The following is a 25,755-nucleotide window of genomic DNA, read 5'->3' as shown; positions in this document are numbered from 1 at the left end:
AGTTACTGTAGACTGCAATTAATGACTTAAGAGGCATTTCCCCCTCCAGTACTAAAAATACTATTATGTGGTTGATTGCCCTGCAGAAACTACAGGCAAATATTAGATCCTTAAGCAATTTGCAAGGCAGCTAAGAAACAAAACCACTTATGAAAGGAAACTATACAGACAACTAAATAAAATGGATTTCATTCCTGAGAAGTACTAAATAGAACAAAAGAAACACAATAATGATGACAAAAGTAGTAGATGCACGACTTCTCAGAACACACAAATGTTAAGGAAGTATGAAATTAGTAAAGGAGAAATAGGGGATACACTGGCATAATGAAGATTCTGCAGCTGAGGTTAGTTCTGTAGGGCCAAACAATGCAAAAGACATGATAGGAGACTTGCATTTGAGTTTTTTTGCTTTCATTTAGTATATCAGCTTTAACATTTATAAGGCCACATTTAACAAGCGAAGATTTTTTCAAACATGCTATCCAGAGTTTAATCTTGCTCTCCCATCCAGTAAGTCACTAGAAGTTCTCCTACGAGGAATCTTTGTCCTTACCAGCCTCCAGTTTCCTTTGTGACATTATGAATTAGAGCTCCTCGACAGAAGCTCAATTCATCACTTCGTTTGGCTCTGTAGTCATACAAGGCTTTCACCGTTCTCTGAGGCTTTAAGAGAAACAAAGCAAACAGGTCATCTAGGGGGACAGGTCATAAAATAATCAATAATGCAATTTTATTTTTTTTAAGAGGTGGAGGAGAGGGTGGAATTGGATCCTTTTTTGTTGTTGTTATGAAGCTCAGAAAACGCAGTACTAAAGTTCCATAGTGACATCTATTGTTGGAAGCAAGTAATGCGACTGAACTGCTATTTCTCAAGTATCAGCTTGAAAAAAAATGTTTTGTTTGTTTTTTGAAGAGCACCACAACATAATTATTGTAGAAAAAAAAAAAAAAGTGAAGTGTCAATCTATCACCATTCCATGTATTCATATGCAGCTGGAGCACATAGGCTTAGAAGTAGTCAGTCAGAGAGCTTCCACTTCCAAACCACATCAGCTATCCTGCTGCTCACATTTCCTTTAGGAAGACTTCTAGTTTCAGTAGAACAAATAATTACTTTATCTTGAATTTATTAGTACTTAAATTCTTCAGTAGCAATGTAAATACATTAGCCAAAAAGACTAAAAGAAAGTTATAGCCCTGAATTAACAATCAGGTGAACTTTTAGGAGAATCTAGTAGGAGACCGTAACAAGAATTAGAGGTAAGGAAATGTTTGCTGTGCCACTTGGTATTAAATTTTGGAGCATATCTGAATAAGCACATGTACAAATCAAGCCACCTCCACAGACCAAGTAGTAAGAAGTACCTGAATTCTCAATATGGGTGAATCAATACAGGATTTGCATAGAGAAATTGTGTCGGTACAAAATTTGAGTGGATATTAGAAAAAAAGTCACACCATTCAAAAGTTCACCTGTCTAGTCCTCCCATAAATCAAGCAGCCTAACACTTTCAGTTAACTTTTTCATTACTGATAACAGGAAATCACCAAACAATTCTCATCATTTTCAGAAGTCTAAGAGAAAACGTGAAGGCTGTATCTCCTAAAACATACCACTGTAGGGGTGATTTCACTGGGTTCCACGTACATCTTGACATCATAAAGAGAGTTTATATCTTTTTCCTAAAAAATGGGAGAAATGAAAAAATGTAAATTACAGTAATCAAAAATTAGAAAAATACCTTTCTGACAATAGAGATGCAAACTGAAGGTCATAATACGGGTGTCTGGCTTTCCTCCTCTCATCTCTGTAGTTGAACAGAGCTGAACAGCAATATTAACACAACCACGAGATCTAAAATTCTTTCTGCCCCTTTTAGCCTCTCCAGAAGAAACAGAAAAAAAAAAACAGACTTGAATTTCCTGAAAGATGGCAAATTTGTTTTTTTACTGCAGCTTCCAACAGCCATACATTTGAAAATAGATGAGGCCATCTCAGGCTTTTCAAGTCAGTGTCCTGTTTGAAGCTCTCTCATCATGAAACACATCCATCCAGAAAGTACAGACATCTATCCTAAGCTAATTATCCGGTTTCCCTTTTTAGTCAGCAAACAGACAGGTATCTCTGGGGGAAATCTCCTCACACTTATCTCAAAGAGTGAGCCTCCAGAGGTACCTCTCACTTTCTACCACAAAAGGCAGCAGGACACCACCCTGGGAAAACTCCAAAGTGGTGAAGTAAATGCTATTGTCTGTCCAGGATGACAGGCACAGCAGAATCTTTCTTTCTTTAAGATTTCTGCCTACTCCAAAAACAGAACAGAGGGCCAACTGCAGGTAAGGCTATTATCAAAAACACAGCAATATCTCCTACCTCATGGAGGAGCTTCTCTAATCAAATCATGAGGAAATCAGAAGCCACCCCGTTAACAAAGATGAAGCTTTTTCCTTCACACGTCTCACAAACTTCTAGAGAAGTCAGTGTAACTATCTTGATTTCACAGACTGCTTAAGCTTCCCTGAAGGACATCTATCATAACCAGAACCAAACCCAGCTCCACCAGACCCAGACTTGGAACTCCATCTGCTAAAGCACTTGGCACTCACACAAAGGACATCACTTACTGTGCTGTAGCGCTCCAGCAGCTCCTCAGTCACGGGATAACGCAATTTCATTTTCCTGTACAGAGGGTGCTTCTCATAGTATGTGACCAGCTCCACTAAACTCTCAAAGTAGGCTGACGTTCCAAGCACAAAATGGCGACCTTCTTGCTGAATTCGGAAGTGCTTCACCTTCCCCTCAGCTCTGTGAAACAAGTACGAGTGCTGTTAAAGGTATTGGTACTTGGCATAGCAAAAGCATCAGTGCTGCAAACTAGACTAAAATTGCTTTATGCATTTAACCATGTGAAATAGTTTCTCCCTCTTCCAAAACATCTTTTATTCAAATAGAATTCCATTTGCTTGATTAAATTCACAAAAAGATATTCTACAATGTGTGGGGCCTTGGGAAAAATCCATGTTTTTGCCTCGATTAAATTTCCCTATTTTGTTCCCCTACACAAGTGTATTCTGTCACTTTCAGACTAACATAAATGTCTAGAATCAGACTGAGAGTCCCATTGGAATCCACTGCTGCTGATCTGCTGCTGTCCCTAAGCAATGACTCAAACTCACCTCAAACACAATTTGATTTGAAGGCACAATGGAGAATACTGTAATTCTATACATTTTATTGATATTGTTATAGGCACCAGAGTTTCAAAAATATTTTCCCTGGCAATAAAAGCCTACAAATAGATAGAAAACAGTGTTGTTTTGACAGATACCAAACAGATTTTAGTCAGTTAGATGACAAGGTGGAATTTCCCAAGGATAAGGACCTAGAATTATTGCTGAGCCAGCACCAGAAAGAAGTTCAAAACAGCTCTCTGCTGCAAGGAACATCAAGGAAGTAAAGAAGGGTCACAGCTCCGCACTGGAAAAAAGGGACAACTGGTGCCCAAATATTTTTGTAAAGTTATTAAGGTTTACCCCATTGACAATTTACTGCTGTACACTTTCTCACACCTCACTAATTTCTCAGAATTTGACAGCATGACTTCATGAATCAAAAAAGCCCATTTTGAAATGAGAGAAAAAACAAAGAAACAAACAAAAAAATCAGAACACTCTTGGCTACTAGATAATGTATTCATATCTGACTTCCCTTACCTGAAAGTCATGGCAAATGAATCAGGCTCATCTCTCTTTCTAATCAGAAAGGCTCCATCTCGAGGAATTCGCATCAGCATGTCTTCTGCCTCTCCTCGACTCAAGTTGCTATAGTACCAACTACAGTCAAAAATCAAAATGGACAAAGGATTACAAAGCTTGTCTAATGTAATTCAGTTACACTAACAGGTAGCGTTACTAACAACAGAATCTCTAACACTACAAGAAAAATTATGCATTCAATTTTCCACACTTCGCCATCTACAAAAGCATCTTATTACAAAATACTGTAACAGAACAGCTTGTTTTGGATTAAACCATCAAGAAGATGGCAGAACACCTTGCCTCCCTGCAATGATAAAACATAAATCAGCATTTCTTCACAAAACAAAGTCACTGGATTCTACTTCTCATCTACCATTCAGTTTTCAGCAGTTGCAATCACAGTTATGACATAGTATTTTCATTTATCTGTATTTGGGCTTTTCCTTTATCCTACTAGGTATTTGACTCTAAAAGGGAGAGACATGAGATTTGACAGATGGACCACTCAGTGGATAAGGAATTGGCTCAGTGACTGCATTCGAAATGCTGCCTGATGTTCAAGTGGAGACCAGTGACAAGTGGTATCCCTCAGGGGTCAGCACTGGAAGTAGTGTTATTTAACATCATGGTTGGTGATGTGGACAGTGGGATTGAGAAGCTTAAAGTCATAGATCTATATTTTTCAAGCACAGGAGAATTCTTTTTTCTGATTGCAGAGAAAACAGATCAAAGGGCAGTGATGAGAGCGTTCTCCCATCAAACAAGAGCAAGCTCTGCCTGTGATCTACGTCAGGTAAGTAGCAGCTGGAAATAAACATCAAGCTACACTACTTCCAATCAGCATGGAGCCAAGTCAGCCTAACCAATTCTGACAAGGGTCAGCTGGAAGTGATGATTAGGGAAAGGTAACTCTTTTGGGCCTGCTGCTCCAGTTATAAGAGTTTCCAGATGGCACAGTTGCTATATCACAGTCAACTACTAAACATCTAACCCAACCCAATGGGTACTATAAATCACTAAGCAGAGAAGGAAGAGATTACACACTTCCACAGCAATACAGTTCTCACTGATTTCTTCTATATGTTGTTAGTAAAACTGCTCTCCCAGTGACTGCCCTGTTTTAACAGGTTCTGACAAAGTCAGTGATCTTATTTGCCATCTCTCAAGGAAGTTTACTCCTCTAACATCCATGAACACTCAGATATGCTCTTGAATTTGGAAAATCTTCAAAGCAAAAATCCAGGATCATACAAGAAATGCAAAATACTCTGTAACATAACAGCCCTGCTGCTTGCCTTCTGTTGTACGTACTCTTTATTTTCATGAGGGCTGGGATTAGGCACAGCATCAGTCAGACGCAGCTCAAATTCAGCACATCTCAAGTGGACCTCCTTGTAGTGTTGAATGAGATCATAGATGCTATCAAAAGTGACATTGTCTGTCAGGTAGTATTTCACAGTGTCCCCATCACTTGAAGAACGGATACGGCAGTGCTGGACTCTACCTGATCTCCTGAAGAAGCAAAGAGGGGGGATAAGAGGAAAAGAAAGGCATTATAACAGCTTTTACTCTTAAGCATTTCCTCATCCATTAATAGTTATCTACTTGATAAACTTGTGAAAAGGCAAGAAATCTGTATTATCTCTTAAAATAACCTAAGTAGCAACAGCTACAAAAATCCTGACAAGCGTTATCACAATCCCTAAAATACTATTTGTCAGTACACAGTTGTTCAAAATGTTGCAAGCACTCTCTTCAAAATTTACTCTGACAACTCCGATAGCTCAGAAATCCACCTGAAAGACTCTTCAGCAAGGAGCAAAAAACAAAAACCAAAACCACACCCAACAAACTATCATGCAGAATTATTATTTTCCCTCAAGTGGATATTTTCATTGAAAAGATCAATCTCTGCTAATAAAGACCACGAGCGTGGAAATGACAGATCAGTGTGGAAACTTGTAATTTATCCCAAAACTGAAAGATCAAGTTTTGGCCCATTTATAGAAGTAACAAATCCTGCATACTGACGGAGGAACAGAAATGTGAGAAAAGGAAAAATAGATCAGACCATCAGTCCCCTCTTGATAACTGCAACCCTTCAAGTACAGCCTGCTCTGCCATAAGGCACTATTCTGTGCATCGAAGTTCAATGCAGAAAACAGTCTCTCAAATCCATTACTACCATTCTGATAAAAAAAAAATTAGTTATTTTCTTACTTCCTCTCAGATACAAACACATATTTACAGGATACATAGTTTTATGCAATGCAGTATGATAAACAGAATTCATACAAAGTTTTTATGATAATCACCATACCAGAATGACAAGGTGCAATCATTAGGGAAAGCCTCGCTCTCCCTAACTAGGAATGTCCCATCCTTGCCACCCATTTCAGCACAATATTCTTGGAGCAGCCTCTCAGCAGTTGTTCTCCCCTCTTTCATTTTTCCATGGAACCATTTCTCTTTTAAGTGCAGTTCAGTATGTTTTACCTCCTAGACCATAAAATAAGAATTTTTATTGTCCATTTCTAATTAATAATACTTAGGCAAAGGCATATAAGAACTTGGACTGTCAGTAGATACATCAGCATTAAAATTTAACTATCAAAACCACTTTTCTTTGTCTTTGTACTCATCATTTGTATGTCCTCAATTAGCCAAGGGAAAACATAAGTATATTTTTTATTAAAAACAGAGATAACTGGAGTACCTTGGCAAAGATCCCTTTTTAAAAACTTATTTGTAGATACACATACTGTCAGATACAGATTCTCTCTAATTTCAATAATGTCAACATAAAAAATACATATCTGTAAACAATAAAATGAGAGATTAAAAAGAACACAAGTAATAAAAAATAGCCATCACCTTCGATGAATCCTCCTCTGCATTCTGTTCTATGACATCACTGAATGAAAGCTTTCCATCAGCAATAGCACAGTAGTGCCGAGTCCATTGCTAAAAGTTGAGAGAGATTAAAACTTATTCATAAAATAACAGTCAGACCCTACATGACAATTTCCAGCACTAAACAAATCTCCCCTCAATCATATCATGAACTGAGGATACAAATACCAAGAAAACTCACGTATGCTTCCTCCAGTATTACACAGCATAGTAGCAAACCATAGCAAACATCATTAAGCTGTACCTGTTCTATTGCATCCCACATGTAAAGTTCTCCTTGTTGCTTTTTTTCTTCTTTCTTGTCTTCCAGGTTGACATCAATGTCTCCCTTTGGCCCCAGTTTTTTGTGCTAAAAAGAAAAGGAAAAAAAACAGTGTATAAATACAGTCATACAGAATTACACGTAAAGGTGATCACACAATCTCACATACTCAATATTACTGGAATTATCTCCCTCCTTTGCTCAGCTTTCTTCTAGTATTATCAGAACAGCAGCTGATCCACAAAGCTTTACTTAACAGCAGTGGAATTTATCTTTAAGATTTAAATGTCAAAACAAGGATTTAAAAGATAGTACAGGTATCATCCAAGCAACGAAGAAACAGTTTGATAAGCTTACAATTCCTTAGGGGACGCTTGCTAACAAGAAATAAGGACAAGATAAGAGAGCTTCTGCATAGACCAGGAAATAAGGAACAAAAACAAAACAAACAAACAAAAAAAAAATGAAGTACCCTGTCCTAGAACAGAAGTTATCAGAAGTGAAATATTTTATGGAAAGGGGTTAAGTTTTACCTTTTTCTCCTTGCCACCTAAATCCTAGTCTGTGGAGCACACTACTACGCCAGTGCAGAAAGAGGTAAACCCAGCAAAGTCCTGAGTAGTGCTACGCAATCTAGCTCAAGCAGTATTACCTATTCAAGTAACTTATCCATTATGAAGGATACTAGATGGATGAACAAGAAAGGCAAGTTACTGCAAGGTCAGGAACAGCACCAGTGCTTGTAGGGGGTGGGGGAAGACAGCTCTCAATTCATAGCTACTAAAGTTCATGGGGTTTTCATGCAGCACGCAATTTGGCTGACAGAAAAGCACAAGCCAGTACCCTAGAGAAGTATTTCACATCTAACTCCTGCTATATACACACTGAAAAAAGTTCTCAGTTTCAATGAAAAATGATGACATGACGCATTTGACAATCCCAATGCAGCAATGAAAAGCTTATGACAGGGCATGACAGGAAAGAGAAGAAAGCAATCAAATACAGCCCACAGAGCAAATCCTTGGAGAAAAGGTTGAACAGATGAAATTGCAATAGCTGGACTATTCTGAAAGAAGACTGTAAAAAAAGGAAAAGGCTGGACACAGCTTGAAGAGCAAAGAAAAAAAAATAAAAATTAGAGAACAGTACTTGTTGCAACTTCTGTAATTTTCTACTTGTAAGAACATTATTTCTTTTAGAAGTACATTAGAAATAGTTGTAAGTGACCAGTGTGCTTTCAATACACTCTCATTTAACTACGTGCTGAAACAACACAATGCAAGCTATGTTGAAGGGTGAGGCTCAGCAACACCTACCTTGAAAGGGCTCATGAAAAACAGAGGCTCAAGGGGCTAAAGATAATATTCAATACTTAAACTGCAGTTAATGACAAGATTAATCCTCTCATAGGTAGTAGTCCTCAAATACATTCAGTTCTGCAAACTCCACTATAGGAAGACTTCACTTTGACAGGCTTATCTGAAAAATCCCACAGGCCCTTAGTGCAGGAATTGACTGTTTACTGAAAACATTTGCCAGGCAAAAGCCAAATAACACAACTAGCTTACTGAACAGGTGCTGATCTGTTTATAAAAACTCTTTAATGCTGTTTTAGAGAGGAAAGAATGATATGGATATTCTCATGCAAAGTTTGAAATTCCCTTTAAATCAGATCTGTCACATTATTTATTCATGTGCCTTTTCAATTCCCATTCTATGCTTTGCATGGAAATAAGACTGTTTAGAGAAAGAAAAAAAAAAGAAAAGAGAAAACTAAACAGAGATTTAGGTTTTCTACTTCCTGCTCTTCTGCAGCTCACAGTGGGTTGCTATCATTTCCAGTCCTAAAGAACTATGCTTACAACCATCTACCCTTGTTTCTTCTGTTCTGCAGTTCAGTACATGTGATGTAGTACTGTGACAAGAGCTGGGAAACAAAAACATGTGCAAAAAGCATTTTTTATTTCACTGAAAAGATCAAGAGCAGCCTCAGATTATCCACCTAATTTTGCCTTTCAAAAAAGTTCTCTTGTAGTTTCAATCCAAGAAGACTTCTTTCAATTTTATGCCTTGTGTTGTTGCACAAGACTACCAAGTAAAACATCAGTGTTGCCTAGTAGGTAAGACACCCTCACATGCCTTCCAAGAGAAGCACTGCAGTTTTTCAGAAGTGGCTCACTAAACTCTATAAGTAATAACTAAGTTAGTAAACGCCAATCAATTTTTGTAGTTTGCAAAGCAAGCAATCCTGACAGCTTATATCAGCAGGCTGCAAGTGCTCTGGGTTTCACGTGAAGGTCAGGCATTCTTTGAAAAAACAGCTGACCTTAAGTCTACTTTCTATCCAAGAACATACTTTCAATATTTTTAAGCCCATCGCTAATTGTTTAAGAAGTCTATGATGAGCCTCTGCAGCAATGAACTCTTGCTAAAATTTAACAATGACATTTCAGAAGGTGGAAGACCTTTAGAAAAGAGCTGACATTCCATCTTGCACATAAATTATCGATACTTGTGGCAAAGAAAACTAACAGCAAGAACTTCAGCATGCGTTTTTACAGAATTCCATCCAATATAGCAAATTGGAGTGGGGTCTCTTTTCTCTTCAATAGAAACCAACAGTTAAGCTGTGAACTCAAAAGCAGTACTCTGGCTCCAGCTTTTCTTCCCATTTTATCTTCTAGCACACAATACAAACTTACCTTGATGATGATTTTTTCTTTCAGTTGAGTTGGTGATGGTAGCTGATCTGCACTAGCTTCAACAGGTTTCATTAAAAGCTGATCCCCAAATACCTCCTTGAACACTTTGGCCATATGTCGTTGCTGTTCCACACTACAGTGCTCTTCAATTGACAGAATGACTGGGTATCTTTAAAGAAAATAGATGAATGAAGTCATTCCTTTTGCTTCAACTGAGAAGGCAAGGAAAACACCACCCTATCTCAATGAAAATCTCTAAAGCAAACAAGATGACAAAAGGAGTAGTTATACACACAACATATAAGGCCAGAAGGGACCTCTGGAAACCACCTACTCCAAACCCCTTCTTTAGGAAGGCCCAATTCCTAAGTTAGATCAGGCTGCTCAAAGCTTTGTCCAACCAAGTTTTGAATAGCTGCAAGGACAAATATATCTTAAGTGTCAGAAGACAGTAACCTTTCTCATTAATCTCTTCTACAAATTAAAAAAAACTTAGTTGTATGAGCCTACCCTTGGATATCATGTGCTCTGACTCTAATATTGAAAACTAAGGAAAAGAAGACATAGAGTACTTTAATCTTCTCTGTAAGTCTCCTGTCCAATTCAGCAGAAGGCTCAGTTTTCTTAATCTTCCTTTTGTTGCAGTTCTACTTGCAGTTTTTCTTGTCCTTCACATTTTTCAGTGCTTTAATCTCCAGATGAGCTTTGGCTGTTATAATTCTGTCCCTGCATATTCAGAAAACACTTTGATATCCCTCCTGAGAAGCCTATCCCTTAATGAATGTAGGGAAAGCATCACACCATACTTCTGGTTTGATAAAACCAACTTGCACTATGTTTTAATTAACACAAGTATGCCTGCCGTGTTTAAGAAATTACTCCTTGTCCTCTGTGTCCAGTTGATAAAGAGAAAAATCAGAAGACTGATAGCCCTCACTCATTCCCAGTTTTTTTGTTGAGGACATCTCAGCACAAGGTTTAGAAGAAGGGCACAGCAGAGGCACAGATTTAAACTTGCATTCAATCAGTGAATTCTATGATCTTCCCTACAAGCCAATAGAATAAGTAGCTTGTCACTTCTCATTTTCTTGTTTTTTGTTAGCTTAAGACATACTATTCAGAATTTGAAGTTTCATATTTCAATTCCGTAAAAGAAGACCTAAGCAAAGAGATTGGGACTCCTTCAAGGTATTCACTTTTCTCAAAACTGAATCAATAACAAAAAAAATCTGTATTTGGCAATAATGAGGAAGACTACAATTTCATTCATCCCTTATTTCTTTTTTCTTTACATCACAGATGGAAAAAGTTCAGGAAAGTCTAAGCATTCAAGAACAAAGATTAAGAAAAATAAATCAAAGCTTACTCAGATGCAACAAAAGCGTGATCCTTGATTGCCTGTACTACATCATCAAATTTGATCTTTGTTGTCCGTGTCCATCCATGGTAAATGATGGGCTTCCCATCAGGACCATCCCAGCAGTCCACTAGGAAAGACAAGCAGAGGAAAAATGAAGATATCAAGCAGTAGAAAGAATATAATGCACATCCAGTCCTTCAGAGCGTTTCACACACTGAGTCATACACTTAGTTCTAATAAAATATTCTCTTTGATGATAATCTTTGTTGGAGAGGCCATTAAGTTCATTAAGAGCACTACCAAGAAAATAAAACACAATTTTTTCACAAAGCATTCTTACCTAGGAATCTGGAAGAAGGGAACTCAGGCAGCTACCTGTCTTTTTACTAGATTATATTAACTTTCCACGGAGAAATGCATCCCAACAAGCTAGGAGCGTATTTATTCTGGTGACTTTAACCCCAAAGCTCTAATTTGACATGATTCTGTATTTCTCAAATTGAAGGGGGCCTCTTTTTAATTATTACAAATGTTGACCAAGAAACTAGTATATCAAGAAACTGGTGAAATAACATGAAATTCTAGTCAAACCTTTAAAAAGATAAACAAATACAGGGGTAGAAGAGTTAGTGGAGAACAATACCAAGATATCAACTGCTTTGCAAGCAAATTAAACAGGCTGACAAATACTATAAAATTATGAAAATTTTGATATTTAGGGTTGTCTGTATTATGATGAAGGCAAATAAACTTTTTATCCATTTACACTGAACACGTAATCCAGATTTAAATCTTATGCTCTCATACTGTCGACCAAGATTGAATAGCTTGTGTACAGTGAGATGAGATTTCGACACACTGTCTTGGAATTCCAAGGGAAGAAGAACCATGCAAGTAAACAGGGTAGTAATGAGACATGACAAAAACTACTGAGGGAATGGGTGTTTGAATGTGACTAACTTCAATTAAAAAAAAATAAAACCAAAAAAAACCAACAAAAAAAACCACCTAGTACTTTATTTCAGTTCTTTTTTAGTAAACAAGAGAAACAGTGCTTATAAGGAGAACATGTTATAATAAACCACTCCATGAACTCATTACTTACACTCAATACATCGGCATCCCATTCTAAGACACCTGACGTAAGCTTCCGTGGAGGATTCACTTCGAAGCTGGTCTCCTGTCAGATATCTAAGAAATAAGGGAAAATTGCAAGAAAACACAGGCAATTAATTTCGGTCAGTTCCCACTCACTCACTGGGCAAAATGTTTTCCTCCATTATGAGGGCAGTATGTTGATTTTACTGACTTCTTTTTCAAAAACTTGCTACAGAACAGCCAGATTCTACTGACCCAGATACCCTTCAGGTCACAATAGCAGTACAGAATTTCTCCACAGGACAAGTGGGTCGTTAGAGCATTTTTAAGTTCAGGTACAAATAATGTTAACATGACCTCAAAAAGGCTGTCAGTGCTTGGAAAAATTGAAGCTCCCTCAATATCTTTCATTTCTGGAACAGTCTGAGCTCAAGGCTTATTTTGTAACAGGATTCAGGGTTTTTGCAGAAGAGCTCAATTATATCTCAAAGCCTACATAAGACAGTAAAAGAAGAGGAGAAAGGCATCCCAGAAGCTGTCTTTGCCACATTTACACCACACTTCAGGAAGATCTCACACAACCAGACAGTGCATTTCTGGATATCATCATTTAAAAGTTTTACTTCCTCCTAACATGTGCCAAGTCTGCTTGAATGGGAATAGACAGTGGGATTTCTGGTAACTTACGTGTTATGAGAGGAAGAAATCCAGTAATGGGACAAAGGATTATTCATGTCCTGCACATCTATTGTATCATATTTCTCATCCCAAATACTGTTTTCTTTTGCAAAAAGGTAAGTGAGGAACTAAAATACAAGGAGACAGACAGAATTCAAATGTTTTGACAATACAAAACTAACAGAAATCCAACAATGTAGCAGAAGCATCCTAAGGCTTCTGTCAACCCATTAAGAAACCAAGAGCTAGCAGTGAAAGAAAAATGTTCATAAGAACTATTAGAAAGTATCATCACCTTACCTCATCAACAAAGAGGAAGGGTTCAGCAGTTTCTCTCATAGTGTCATCTACAAACTCAGTCATTCGTTCTCGGACTTTACTCAGATCTTGTGCCCAAGATTCCTTCAAATTATAACAATAAAGTAGAAAATAGCTTTAGATATGGTGATATGCTATATAAAATCCAATAAATAACAGAGAGGCCTATAGAGAGACATAATTAACCACTCTCTCAGCTATCTTACTGCCAATACATTGTGTTGTATGCACATATCTAAGCAGTTTCCTCTTTGATGCTCAGGAGGGAAACAAGTTTTCCAGTCAAGCACATTTAGGTATACTGAAGGCCCACGATTTACACACTACATATATACACATACACACACACAGGAAAATGTGGCCTCCTTTGAGTATATGCCTTAACAACCTCTTTTCACTTCTAAGTGCAATCTGAGAGCCCTTTTAACACAGTGAAATAAGAGAAAAAGAAAGTAGCAACTTTGTACAGGAAGTGCACCTCTGAATTTTCAATCATATTTGCAAACCTGGAATTTAGCAGTACCTAGCAAATACCATGCTATGTAAAAGGCATAATGATAGAGAACTGCAACACGGACTGATTCCAGCAGTGGTCTCAGACTCATTGAAAGGTTTAGGTTGGAAGGGACCTCAAGGATCATCAGCTCCAACTCCCCTGAGACTCACTCCATCATATCCTTTTATGAATGTCTAGCCTTAAAGATTGGCCTATATATTGAATTATGATTTTTCTTCCACAGTGTCTGTGCTAAATAAGATCACAGAAGACTATGAAGACAGATTGAATCCCTGCTTCCATTGTTATCTGCTTGTTGGAACTGAACACCAGACTAGCCTCATTCAAAAGAAAATTAACTTGAATGTAGGCAGTCAGCTCAGCTTTTTATTTAAGAGCTGACAAAATGGGGCCATGGACAAGGTAATACCCCAGATGAATCCATGGTGACAGCTGCAACTAGGTCAGGCTACCATGCAGTGTTTATTTCCAAACTTTTCTGTTTATCTACATGACTAAATGAAGATCTGCTAAAACCACTGCCCTCATTTATCTTATTTTCCTTTAGTGCACCTTTAGTGTCCTTACACGGATAAATAATAGTTCTTGTGAAATTCAGTAGCAATGAATACGGAGAAATCTTTCCGAAACCTAGAATTTGATTTATGTCAGATGTAATACTACAACACAACTTTTCTGTGGGTTGTTTTGTTGTTGTTTTTAAAGCCTCGTGTAATTCTGAGAGACAACCTCAAGAAAAAGTAACTCACAGCTTCTACAACTTTCCCACCTGCTGCTCATGTAGGAGAAACCTCTGAAAGTCATGGAGATGAACTGCTGAAGCATCTGGACGGTCAGTATTTCTTAAAAAAAATAAAGAAAGGGAGTAAGAAAGGAAAAGTGAAGCTAAAGAAACATCAGAAAAAGCGTCATCAGATGGTACAGCAGAAGATGACAAGGATTTGTATTTTGCATTTGCAGTATAAATGTGCAGCTACGACTAAGAAACTTTTTATAACGGCAGTGGAATTTAGATTAGGTTTGTAATATTGGATTATCACTACATTTTGAGCCTTTAAACCTCCTACATTCTTGATATATTTCTGATAGTGATTCGCCGGGAAAAGTACTGAATCTCTGTTCATTGTTTTGTAGCATATGAACAGCATTCACTTCACAGGGGTATTAAGTTTATTTGAGGCATATGGAGAGATCATTCTTTTGAATTACCACAGAACCCCACTTCCATAAATAACTCCTTCCATGTATTATTCAGATGATCTACTGTGAAAGGCAAAACCTTCTTGAAAAAAGGAGGCAAGTGTCAGCATTCTGCTCGAGTCCAGGCAAAGTCTGCACACCACAGCTCTCCAGATTATTTTTCCAGCAAACTGTCCTATACAAGTTCCAGTCTCTTTTTAATAAAATCTGAAGGTAGGTCAATTTGCTTGTTTGAATCTATGCCATTTTTCTAGCCAGAAGGTATCACAGAATGAATCACAGAATGGCCTGGGTTGAAGATCATCTATTTTCACACACACACCCCCCCCGCCAGGCAGGGTCACCAACCACTAGATCAGGCTGCCCAGAGCCACATCCAGCCTGGCCTTGAATGGCTCCAGGGATGGGGCATCCACAGCCTCACTGGGCAACCTGTTCCAGTGTGTCACCACCTTCTGAGTGAAAACATTTACCAAACAGTATTCAGAATGTACTTCCACGATAAATTCACTTTTCTGAATTCAATAAGATGCATCTTTCCTTCTCACTTATTACAGAACAGGAACAAAAAATTGTGATGTAATTAAAAAAAATCTTGCAGCACTGCAGCAATGTGTATACTAGGAGAAATAATACAAATGAGGAGTCTCACCCAAGAATGAACACAGAGGAATCCTTTTTGAATTCATCAAGAATCTTAAAAAAAAAAAAAAAAAAAAAAGAGTGGGGAGAGAGAAGAGGTAAGATAAAAAATAAGAGAACATGACGTTTTCCATCTAATCCCATCCAAGGTGACAACTGCATATCAGGCTTTTCAGTGTGAAAGCAGCAGAAAATGTGCTATTGATAAAGGACCTCACACACACAGCAAGTCAATTTTCTGGGGAGCTCTTATTGCTCTAAATCCCACATAAAATTGAATTGCATATCTTCCATCATATTTGTTCATTTGAATGTAAAATCTATATTGCTTCCAGCTTGGAGCAACCTCTAAGAGATCACAGGAAACTTATCAACTGAATCATAGCAGTTGTTGAGCAAACTGAGGAGTTTCTTTGAAATGATCCACAAGGGATGATAACCAGAGTCTAAGAAGTCAGGTAATCTCCTTATTTTGTGTTTTACTCTTCAGCTTTCAACTCAGGCTAATTAACTAGATTTTCATGACAAAAACAAAACCCTGGCGGTAAACAGAGATAATTAGTTCAAAATAATTTCAGCATCGCTTTTAAGCAGCACAAGAAAGCACTACTTCCAAAAGGAAACAGCACTGATTCTCACTGTTTCTGTTTTAACAAATGGAAGTTGAATCAACAATACATACATCATCAATAAAGATATGTATGCAAGTAATTTCAAATCAGCTGTCTTCACAGTTGCAAAGAGTTCCTAATTTTCAGAGGCCCTAAATACATGCAGGTTTCACCAGCCTTATCAAACTATGCAATTAACAGAAGAAAACTACAGTCAGGCAGTTATTCCACTGCATTCATACTGCCCAAGCAATATCTGAAGCATGCCATGCTCTGCACTCATCGTTTGTAATTTCTGAGCATGAGCCAAAGGAGAACAATAGCTATTATTTGATATTCAGGATACATCTCAGTGATTTACAGAATGATGTAAAATTAATAGAAGAATAAAAAATCATTTCATCTACCAGCAAAGAGATTACCAAACGCAATATGGAGACATTCTGTTTACCATAAAAATCTCACAAGAAAAGTTATTCCTAGAAATGACATTATGCATCTTCTTAAGCCAACTCCTGATGGTGATTGTTGCCTATATGTCAAGCACAGTACTATATTGCTTTCTGCTGTTACAAGAATAGCATTCCCTCTTTATTCTGATCAGTTTAACATTATGAAGACTAGTTATTAAAAAACTTACCGATTTCTGTTGTTCAAACATGATCTTTTTGTAGAACAAATGAAATTGTTCAAAACTAAGCTCTTCCTTGTGAGCACCTATTTCCTACAACAGAAAGTTGTAATGAATTGAGAATTCCACGAAATTTGCACAGCATTTGCACAGCATACAAGTTATTTCTACTTTAGCTGCCACCGTCACACACACTGAATTCTATCTGACTTCATTTTTTTTATTTTTTTTTACATTTGGGGATTATTACTTCTTAATACTGGGGGAAGAGGGGAAATTGGTTTTTTGTCCTTTTGTTTTGCACCCTGACATTTGGTTTGGTACCCTTACTGAGAATGAAGTAGTGTCTGCAAAGAGAGTGAAAGTTATGTCTGTATTTTCTTAAAGACTTACATGCAGGCAAAGTCAAACCTAGAAATTAATGAATAATGTGAATACAATGTAATTATCTGTACAGAATAATAAAAAAACGTATATAGAGAGTAACCTGAACAGAAATATCAACATCTATCAGATAAAACAAAACAGATTAAACTTAACAGGTTATTACCGCAAATTTATCCTTCAAGAACTTCATGCTGCTCACTTTGAAGTTTACTTGGGGAAGGATTGCTTTCAGCTCTCTAAGACTGATACTGAAAAAAAGAAAATATAGCAAAAAGCAGAACAATAAAACACTTATGTTGTATCTAGCCAGCTACCGATATATTTTTAAATCAACACAAAGATGTTACTAACGGAACATTTTAGGTAGGACATCTTTTATGATTATGAACTCCTGTAAATATGACACCTATATGGGAGCAAGCTTGACATTTTCTAGTTAGTGAGGACAAACAGGCATTTCAATCACATCTTTCCATTCTCTCATCAACCTCAAACTTTACTCCAGCCTTGCAGCTACTATTTCTATGGTCTTCTACAGTGCTGTCTCAAAGCAAATCGCAATACTTGTAGTTATCCTCATGGTGTAAATGGGAGTTAGGCCAACACTGTTATAACTCCTGGTTGAGGGCTGATTTTCAAAGAGGCTAGATGCCTAAACACTATAAGTGTGCTGCTGGTACAGGTGAGTCAGTCTGACTCTACCCTGCCAATACAAGAAGTCACCCCTACCCCTCTTGTTGTGCTCCACTCCTTCTTTGCTTCCACTGACCAGCTCTCACACTCATCAAACATTCAGTTAATACGATTCAACTTGTTAGGCTGGGAAAAAAGTCTAAAGCTGCAGGGAAACTTCAAGTATTCAAGTTTTCCACTGGCTTTGTGAGCTCACCCAGCTCCATAACAGCATCATAGCTGGAACAAGCAAAGAGTCATGGGAGCCTGATTAGAAGTAAAGATGGTGGAGAAAAAGGAAAGAGCAAGACTTCATCCACCCAGCAGCACCAAGTTGATACACCAGATAATCCATTCTGTGCAGCTCCATTCTAGTGGCCTGCTACTCCATTTGTCTTTGGATAGCAAAGAACAGAAATTAGGCTTCATGTCTTAGTACAGAGTTTCGTACTTTGAGCAGTATAATGACTCAAGGAGGTCACAGCATTAAAATGGGACGTGTGAAGAGCACAAGGGCAAGTCCTAGGCTGGAAGGTGAAGGGAATAAAGATTCATAGCAGCAAATTGAATAGGGAAGAGGTAAGAACACAAACACATCTATAGGTGCTACAGCCAACATCAATGCAATACCAACAGTACCCAAGAAAACAAGGCTAAGGTGCTCTGCCTCTACCCCCACTGCAATTTGTAAGCCATTAACTCCAGGCAAACACAGGATCAGAACAGAGTAACGTGAAAGAAACAAAAGCAAGTAGCATCTAGATGAGAATAACACTTCTATTCCACTGTGTCCGTGCAAGCAGCTGCCCTGTGAGAGATCCTCATCTCCACTGTGCACAGAGAGAAAACGGCAAAGCAAGAAGGAACTTAGCCAAAATCTATGCCAAAGCCAGATTAGAAGTCAGGAAATTCCTGGCTTTCCTCCCTGTCGCCAGATCTCTGGAAAAGAAGTTCCTTGCAGGAGCAAGAATGAGCACTCCGCTCGCACCCCAAACACCAAGAACAAGCAGTTTACTCTGGCTGAACAAGCACAAGCCAAAACAAAAAGCTGAGATTTCATCACCACTGGCAAAAGCTCAGCACAGTAAATAGGACTTGCCTGAAAGCCTAACCTTTACAATCAACCTCCCTAGAAACTGCAGCACTAAACAAAATGAAGTCCAGCTCATACTCCTTTCCTGAAATTCTCTAAAAGCATGAATCATCTACCAAGAGAACAAAGAACTGCCCTCTCCACCTGCAAGCCCCCTTGAACCTCAACAGACTGCCTTATAGTGATGAAACAACCCTTAAGACCAAGTGAAACCTCTTCAGCAGGCATGCTGTCAGCTACAGCTTCTGTACCTTAAAGTTTGCTTTTGCTTCATGATCCTCCTCCAAACACCTCAATTGTGAGCTAGTTTTACAAAATGCATCAGGAGGTGTAAGCCAGCATCCAGTCAAGGCTCTTCACTGTTCTGGGCAGTTTTGAAAATACCATTCCTCAAACTGTCTTGGTTCACATTGAAGCTGCACAACAGCCACGGGCTGTCTGCAGAAGGGTGTTATTTCCTGCAATAACAGTCTTATTCACACAATGAAACATCACACTTTATTTTGTTTTAAGGAAAAGGTCTAAATGAGAGGAAACGCATGTTCTTTTCCAGACTTAGAAAAGAAATGAACATTACAAAGAGCAAAATCAAGGTAATATGATATATATGGAAGAAAAAGGATTAATGTTCTTCCCAGTGTTCCACACGTTCTGGCAACTTTAACCAGAAGTGTGCAGCTGAATACATTTAGAAAGTCCCTTTTGTTGTGCAAAAGCTGCAAACCTACTGCAAACAGTGATCTGAAACAAGGTCCTGAAACTCAAACATATGAAGCAACACAGCACAAGGGAACCTACAAGCCCATGATATTTTTTTCACATGAGAAGCATCAGTGATGCTTTGGCCTATCTGAATACATGGCAGACACAAACCCAGGTATCTAGTCCAACTGCACAAAAATTTCACTCAACACAGCAAGCCTTCAAAAAGCAGAACAAAACAAACAACCCCCCAAAAAACAACACACAACCAAAGATTTTTGTCCTTATTCTAAATAACTAACTTTGTTTCTCTCTGTAGCTATCATCAAAAGTGTCTTTGGTTTCCCACTGTTAAAGGAATTTTTTTCCCACAGTATTACCCTGTCACAGCAATGTCCCTCCTCTTCCCCAATACACACATCAAGTATCTCTGTTATCTCTTCTTCCTCTAAATACTCTGTTCTGTTCTTGTCTCAGCTCTGACCCCCTGCAGGAAAGAACTCATGTTATTGCTTGGGATAGCTCTGTCTACGGATGTATCTGACACTGCTGCCTTGATAATTTTCAAACCAGATACCACACACACTAATTGTGGTCTGAAACCAGGTAAGGCTATTCATTTAAACACTGACCCTGGATCTTTAGCAGCCTATGCTGAGCTCTCCTTACACACTCTGATTGTTCCAGGTTCCCAAGAAGGCTTTTAAAAGCTGGGTTTGGTCTGTCTACAATAGATCATAGTCACTCCAGCACTCTTCACAGCAGTCTGTGCAGGAAAACTAACAGCAGGCTATGCAAACAATGCTGCTGGGGGTCAAGCTGGCTATTAAAGGGTAAAGACCTCTGTAAAGCAAGCAACTTAACAAACCTGCACAGCTGAGCTCAATCTCTGCTGAAAGAATGGGGAAAGACAATTGCCTTTCCTTATTCTAGCAAAGTAATTCTAGGCTAAAAGCAAAAGCATTTATTTCTCATCATTTTTTTTCCTCGTATCACATACATGAACATATTGTTGCATCTAGCAAAAGGCAAAACTCAAGTTGTTAAAACAAGAGCAAATACCAGTTCAAGGGATGTCATATTTGTCAACTCTGGTGAAGAAATATTTATTTCTCTTTGCTCTGTGTTAGGGCCTGTAATAAAAGTTCATTAAAAACAAACTGAACATAAAGAGAGAGTTTCTTACCTATTTCTTCTAGTCTGATCAACAGAATAGATCTGCTTTCTCAGCCAGCTTGGGAGAAAAGAGGAAAAATGGGAAAAAATAGATTTAATCTGAGAATAATAAAGAAAATATAACAAATGAAATATCAAAATCTGGAGACGAAATTCAACAGAAGCATTTAAAAATCAGAAAATGCATGTCTTTTGATAAAGCAGAATTATTTTCAGCACAGCATCTAGGCTTTCAAACAGTTTTGTAACTGTATTTGTAAATATATACTTTTTTACTACTTAATACTGCATTTTAAAGCCAGATAAACAATACAGGAAAGGGAAGGGTGTGCTCAGCGCAAAAGAATGAACAAACAGAAACTATAAACATGTAACTTGCTACAGTGGGCCAAGACTTCAGCTAACCCAAACTAGAGTTACCTGACCAAGTCAGTGATTTATGCCAGCTGAGAGTCCTGACTCAAAGTTCTGTTAACATGCATAAAAATTAAAAGCAGAGGGAAGGGAAGAAGAGCTTAGAGAATGTTTAAGAAAAGCCTCACTGGAATGCATGTTAGCTTTAGCTGCCCAGCAAAACACTGTTAGCAGTATTAACAGTAAATATCTACACACACCACTGATCTATAGGTTGCTCACAGCACGTCAATGTCAAGCTTATCCTCAGTTGTCTAAGGACATCACTTTGTCCACTTCACAAACAGACTGAAACCTAGTTGCAGTTTGTGTATCAGCTCTCTGCTACACTATACAATAGATAAAGGGAGGATTAAGTGAATACTTTCTCTCCAGCTTGGAATTGCAACAGGTACAGCCAACATCAATGTCAATGTGGCAATTTGGTTAGGTAGACTTTGAGGACCCAGTATATCCATAAAACAGGTAACAGTGACACATCCCAAACAGAAAAGTCAGCAGTGATGAACAGCAATCAAGTGCAGAAACAGTTTTAGAAGCTTGTCAAGAAAATTCACATTCTGAATATAAGTAGTTTCAAGTGTGACATCTTCAGAAGCTTTAAGGATGCAATTGCACCATCATGTTGGTGGGTGCTAAAAGGTAAGCCTTTAAGATGTTAGTTTTCAGCCCATCTCTCCAAGTGAACTAATCACAATGCCATGTGATGCAATGGTGTCATCAGGAGAAATTACAAAAGTGCACGTGTGAATCATTGGGGCACAAGAGCTGCAACACACACCTACCAGATCAAGCCTATTTTAACTGTACAATGTGAATTGTCCAAGAACTTAGATCCTTAACAGTGATTCCAGAACATGGATATAGAAAAATAGGCATGGAGAATTTCCATGGACCTTTTTGTATCATGAACTAACTGGAAATTCGTTGTTTCTTAAGGTAACTGGCGAGCACCCCTGGTTGCACTTTAAAAACTTCTTTCAGGTATTCTCCTTTAAATTCCAAAGAAATGTTAAGTCTCACAAAGTGAAAAAATGTCTGCATACCTCTCCGTGATTGCAGGTGTTGGAGCTCTCATGACCTCTTGATACAAGATATTCAAGCCACACAACCATTTATCAGCATCATCTTTAGAATCAGCTGAAAAAAAAATAGTATGCTATGAGAAAGTAGGACATAACTTGTGAAATCTTGCTAAACCCCAGTACACAGAGCTGCAGGTCAACCTTTCTTTTTGATAAATTTCATTGCGTAGTTTCATGTTGCTAATTCTAGAACTAATAATATAAAACAGCATAAATTTGGGGGTGTCTGGGCTAATCCTAGCAGCACCGTCTTGTAAGAGGAGAACAGTTTTCTACATCATTTAACATCACCACTTGGTAATGTTTGAACACAACAGAAGATCTTGGACTGCATTCTGGATTCAGCTTTCCCTGGCAGATACCAATCAAACTGAAATCAATTTTGGGGGAGCCTTGGATGAGACACTATCTTCACAGCGTTCAGTTGGGCAAAGTCTAATACTTTTTAGAATGCTGGCTCTGAACCAGCATGATGGCATTCTTCAATTAAACCAGTTCTGACAAAACTGGGAGCTCTAATCCGTGCAAATTCTTTAACTGCCTTCAAAGTAAAACAGTTTCTCAAAATATGAAGATTAACTTTTATCTAAACATATTTTCAAACAATGATACCCTGGGATGAAGCTAGAGCCCAGCCTCAGTTCCCTATGGAAAAGTTTTTCACTTAGTTACAGTTTTGGAAATAACACCCACTAACAGTGACAAACCAATTCTCCCAAGACAATTCTGGCCTTTATGACAGCCACATTCCCTTCTAAGTGGCAACTATTCAATATAGTTTAAAGAAACCAAGACAAAGCCTTAGCAAGGAAAAGGATTTCTCCCTTACTTGAAAGTTATGTCAGTCATACTGTTATGCACATCAGATTGAAAAGGTTTCCAGAGCTGCGATCTATAAGCTCTTAATTCTCAGACACACTTGAAAGCTCTGTTAGCTTACTTGGAGTATATAGCTTCTATAATAAAAAAATGATCGTTAAATAAAAAGGAAAATACTGATAGTGTTACAGTGCTTAGGAAAGCACTCCTCTTTTCTCCTATTAAGATTTTGCAGCAACTTTGATGAATGAAATGAGCAGGCACGTTTCTGCACAGGAAGGACAGAGAGAACTACCACTGTGAATAAACTGTCAGTATGATTCTAAAGTGAGTTCAATTACAAACTTCTCAGAATAAAATCTTTTCACAAACCCCATCAGTCAGAAACCATGCTCAGCTTGCACTGATATCCTTTTTCATTTCAAAATCTTTGATTATGCCATCCTAAATAATCTCACCTGAAATAAGAAGTGCTCCAAACCTAACCCAAGGATGCACTATTTCTTTATTTCCCATCCATCTCTTCACTTTACATTTATCATCTTCCAATGTTATTTATGGTCCCCTAATCCTTCTTTAGAAGAGGTTCAGTATTATCGAGTGACTCGCACCCACACAAACTAAACTAGAACTTCATTTTCAAATTAGCCTGCTCATAGGTAATAGGAAAGTTTCTGCAATACAGGCTTAGTGTAACTCTATGGATATTGTTTCCAGAACTGTTTGGCCATACTGAAAATGCCAGGGCAATATTTTGCTCTCTTCTTTAATGCAGCCAGGTCCTTCGCCGACTTTAAAGAGGACATCATCATCCCTGCTCTTCAGCACTGAAAACTTTACAAGAGAGATTTAACCATCAAAAGTTTTCCTTGCTACAGATGACCGAGCACATCAGAAACTATGCTAAGAACCTCTGTCAGTGTGATCTTGGGAAGTGATACATCAATATAAACATACACCAAGAGACATGTCATTTATTAGTGCTTTAACAGTAGTTGTCTTCTGATAAACAACAAATATGAAAGTTCCTAAATCACACAGAGGTGTTGGCCATTACAGTGCAAGATATTGTGGCAGCTGACTCACGTACTACATCCACAAGTTATACAACTGTTCTGTTTAGACAATATAAGGAAAAGTCTCATACAATACACTTGGACAGCAAAACATTACAAAGGCGCCGGTTCACAAATGTTTAGGGCCAAGTAAAAGGTTTCAGCTTTTAAGCATTTGGTGCACTTCTGAACTGCAGAAGTCAAAAATCATAATATTCTTTGCATTGCTATTCATGAGTGTATTTGATTGCTCAGTAGTTAGGTTTAAAGAGGAAACAAATGAAAAAAAAGTTTACCTGCTAAACTTAAGGTATTGAGGACAAACTGGGTACCATAAAAAATAGTGAAGCAGTGTTCTTCTCTGTGTTTTGCTTTGCATCTTTCAAAGTCCTTTGAATTCTTTCCTGGGCGAATTTCTTTTATTTCCATCAGATCCACTGAAAGGAAACAACAATCAGTCAGTTGGCAGAACTGCACTTACCTTCCAGCAGAGCCTGAAACAGCAAGACAAAAACCTCAAAACATGTATATATATATATATATATTATATGTATATTGTTATAGATGGTTATATGACAAGGAAGTCAAATTGTAACAGCTTGCAATCCACAAATAAATGACTCAATGTATTACTGACCAGAAGATAATAGCAGGGAAAGACCAAAGGAAGAAGAAAAATAAATTCTCCTGTTCTTATCATACGCCTTTCACTGTCTATCAATGGACAAAGCTTATACACACAGTCCCTTTGGAGTATAGAAGATGTGTTTTCACAAATGGAATTTATATCGAACAAGAAATTTCCAACTGCCAACTGTTCAGAGACAGAAGAATGATACATGTTCTAATTTACCTAACTAAAAAGTATGCATCACATCTTAGAAAGTCAGCTTGCTTCAGTACATTAAACAAGTGTGCCTGGCATCCTCCAGAAAGTAAAGAGAAAATGCAGCCTGATAATTAAAGCATTTGTGAGCCTTTTCCCAGCCATCTCCAAACAGGTATCTGTCATTCAACATAAGCTGTTGGATTACAGCATAGCCAAGTGGGAACAATGCATAAGCCTGCATTTTCTCAAGTCAGCTCCCTTTTTGTCCAACCCTCGTTATACTGCCTGCATAAGAGCAGCGACTCAGCACTGAAATAGAAATATGTGTAGTCTCAAGATAAGATACTTATTAAAAAACTGAGGAAGTGGTTTGTTCTGCCTGTGAACCAAACAAGTGGCTCTTCCTACTTCTGGACAATCTTGAGTTACGAGCTGCAGAATGAAGAGTGAAGAGAAACATTTAATGACTGTTCTTGAAATGTGTTTATCAAACCTAGCAAGATCCAAGGAAAATAACTGAGGGTTTCTGTTCATGCACTTAAGAACTCCCTAATATAAAAAACAAGTTTTAACTGAACACCTCATCGCAGTTATTAACACATTATGAAAAAGAAACTCGGCTGCCAACAGGGTGAAGGAGCTAAACACTGGCTAAAGCTTTGGCCCATTATCACTGGGTTTCTACGAAGCCAGTATGAAAAGGAGGGGGATACAAGTTAGGACATCCATCAGCAGAATGCTGGTAATGAAACATTCATTTATTAATTCAATTTTTTATTCCTCACAAAGTATCCTAGGCCAAACTTCCTACTTAATACTCCTCGTTCTT

At 38.0% G+C, this 25,755-nt stretch overlaps 1 protein-coding gene across 3 annotated transcripts in view; it reads right to left on the bottom strand.

Annotated features, from left to right (window-relative positions):
- The window catches only part of PLCG2 (phospholipase C gamma 2), a 56,120-nt gene that overhangs the window by 13,532 nt on the left and 16,833 nt on the right, over positions 1-25,755 (bottom strand). For all 3 annotated transcript variants that reach the window (XM_090149409.1, XM_090149408.1, XM_031615374.2), the window contains 20 exons: positions 24,394-24,534; positions 22,185-22,278; positions 20,735-20,782; positions 17,245-17,329; positions 16,704-16,787; positions 15,463-15,506; positions 14,380-14,452; positions 13,076-13,177; positions 12,785-12,903; positions 12,105-12,190; positions 11,006-11,126; positions 9,640-9,808; positions 6,920-7,024; positions 6,637-6,726; positions 6,083-6,261; positions 5,074-5,274; positions 3,718-3,837; positions 2,629-2,809; positions 1,618-1,686; positions 557-666 (listed from right to left, as the gene is read on the bottom strand). In XM_090149409.1, the coding sequence (XP_090005535.1) occupies positions 557-666; positions 1,618-1,686; positions 2,629-2,809; positions 3,718-3,837; positions 5,074-5,274; positions 6,083-6,261; positions 6,637-6,726; positions 6,920-7,024; positions 9,640-9,808; positions 11,006-11,126; positions 12,105-12,190; positions 12,785-12,903; positions 13,076-13,177; positions 14,380-14,452; positions 15,463-15,506; positions 16,704-16,787; positions 17,245-17,329; positions 20,735-20,782; positions 22,185-22,278; positions 24,394-24,534 (2,221 nt within the window). The remainder of the gene's footprint in view (positions 1-556; positions 667-1,617; positions 1,687-2,628; positions 2,810-3,717; positions 3,838-5,073; positions 5,275-6,082; positions 6,262-6,636; positions 6,727-6,919; positions 7,025-9,639; positions 9,809-11,005; positions 11,127-12,104; positions 12,191-12,784; positions 12,904-13,075; positions 13,178-14,379; positions 14,453-15,462; positions 15,507-16,703; positions 16,788-17,244; positions 17,330-20,734; positions 20,783-22,184; positions 22,279-24,393; positions 24,535-25,755) is intronic.

Source organism: Phasianus colchicus, chromosome 13 (assembly GCF_987193195.1).
Source record: "Phasianus colchicus chromosome 13, bPhaCol1.hap1.1, whole genome shotgun sequence".
NCBI lineage: Eukaryota > Metazoa > Chordata > Aves > Galliformes > Phasianidae > Phasianus > Phasianus colchicus.
This window is presented reverse-complemented; position numbering and strand designations above follow the sequence as displayed.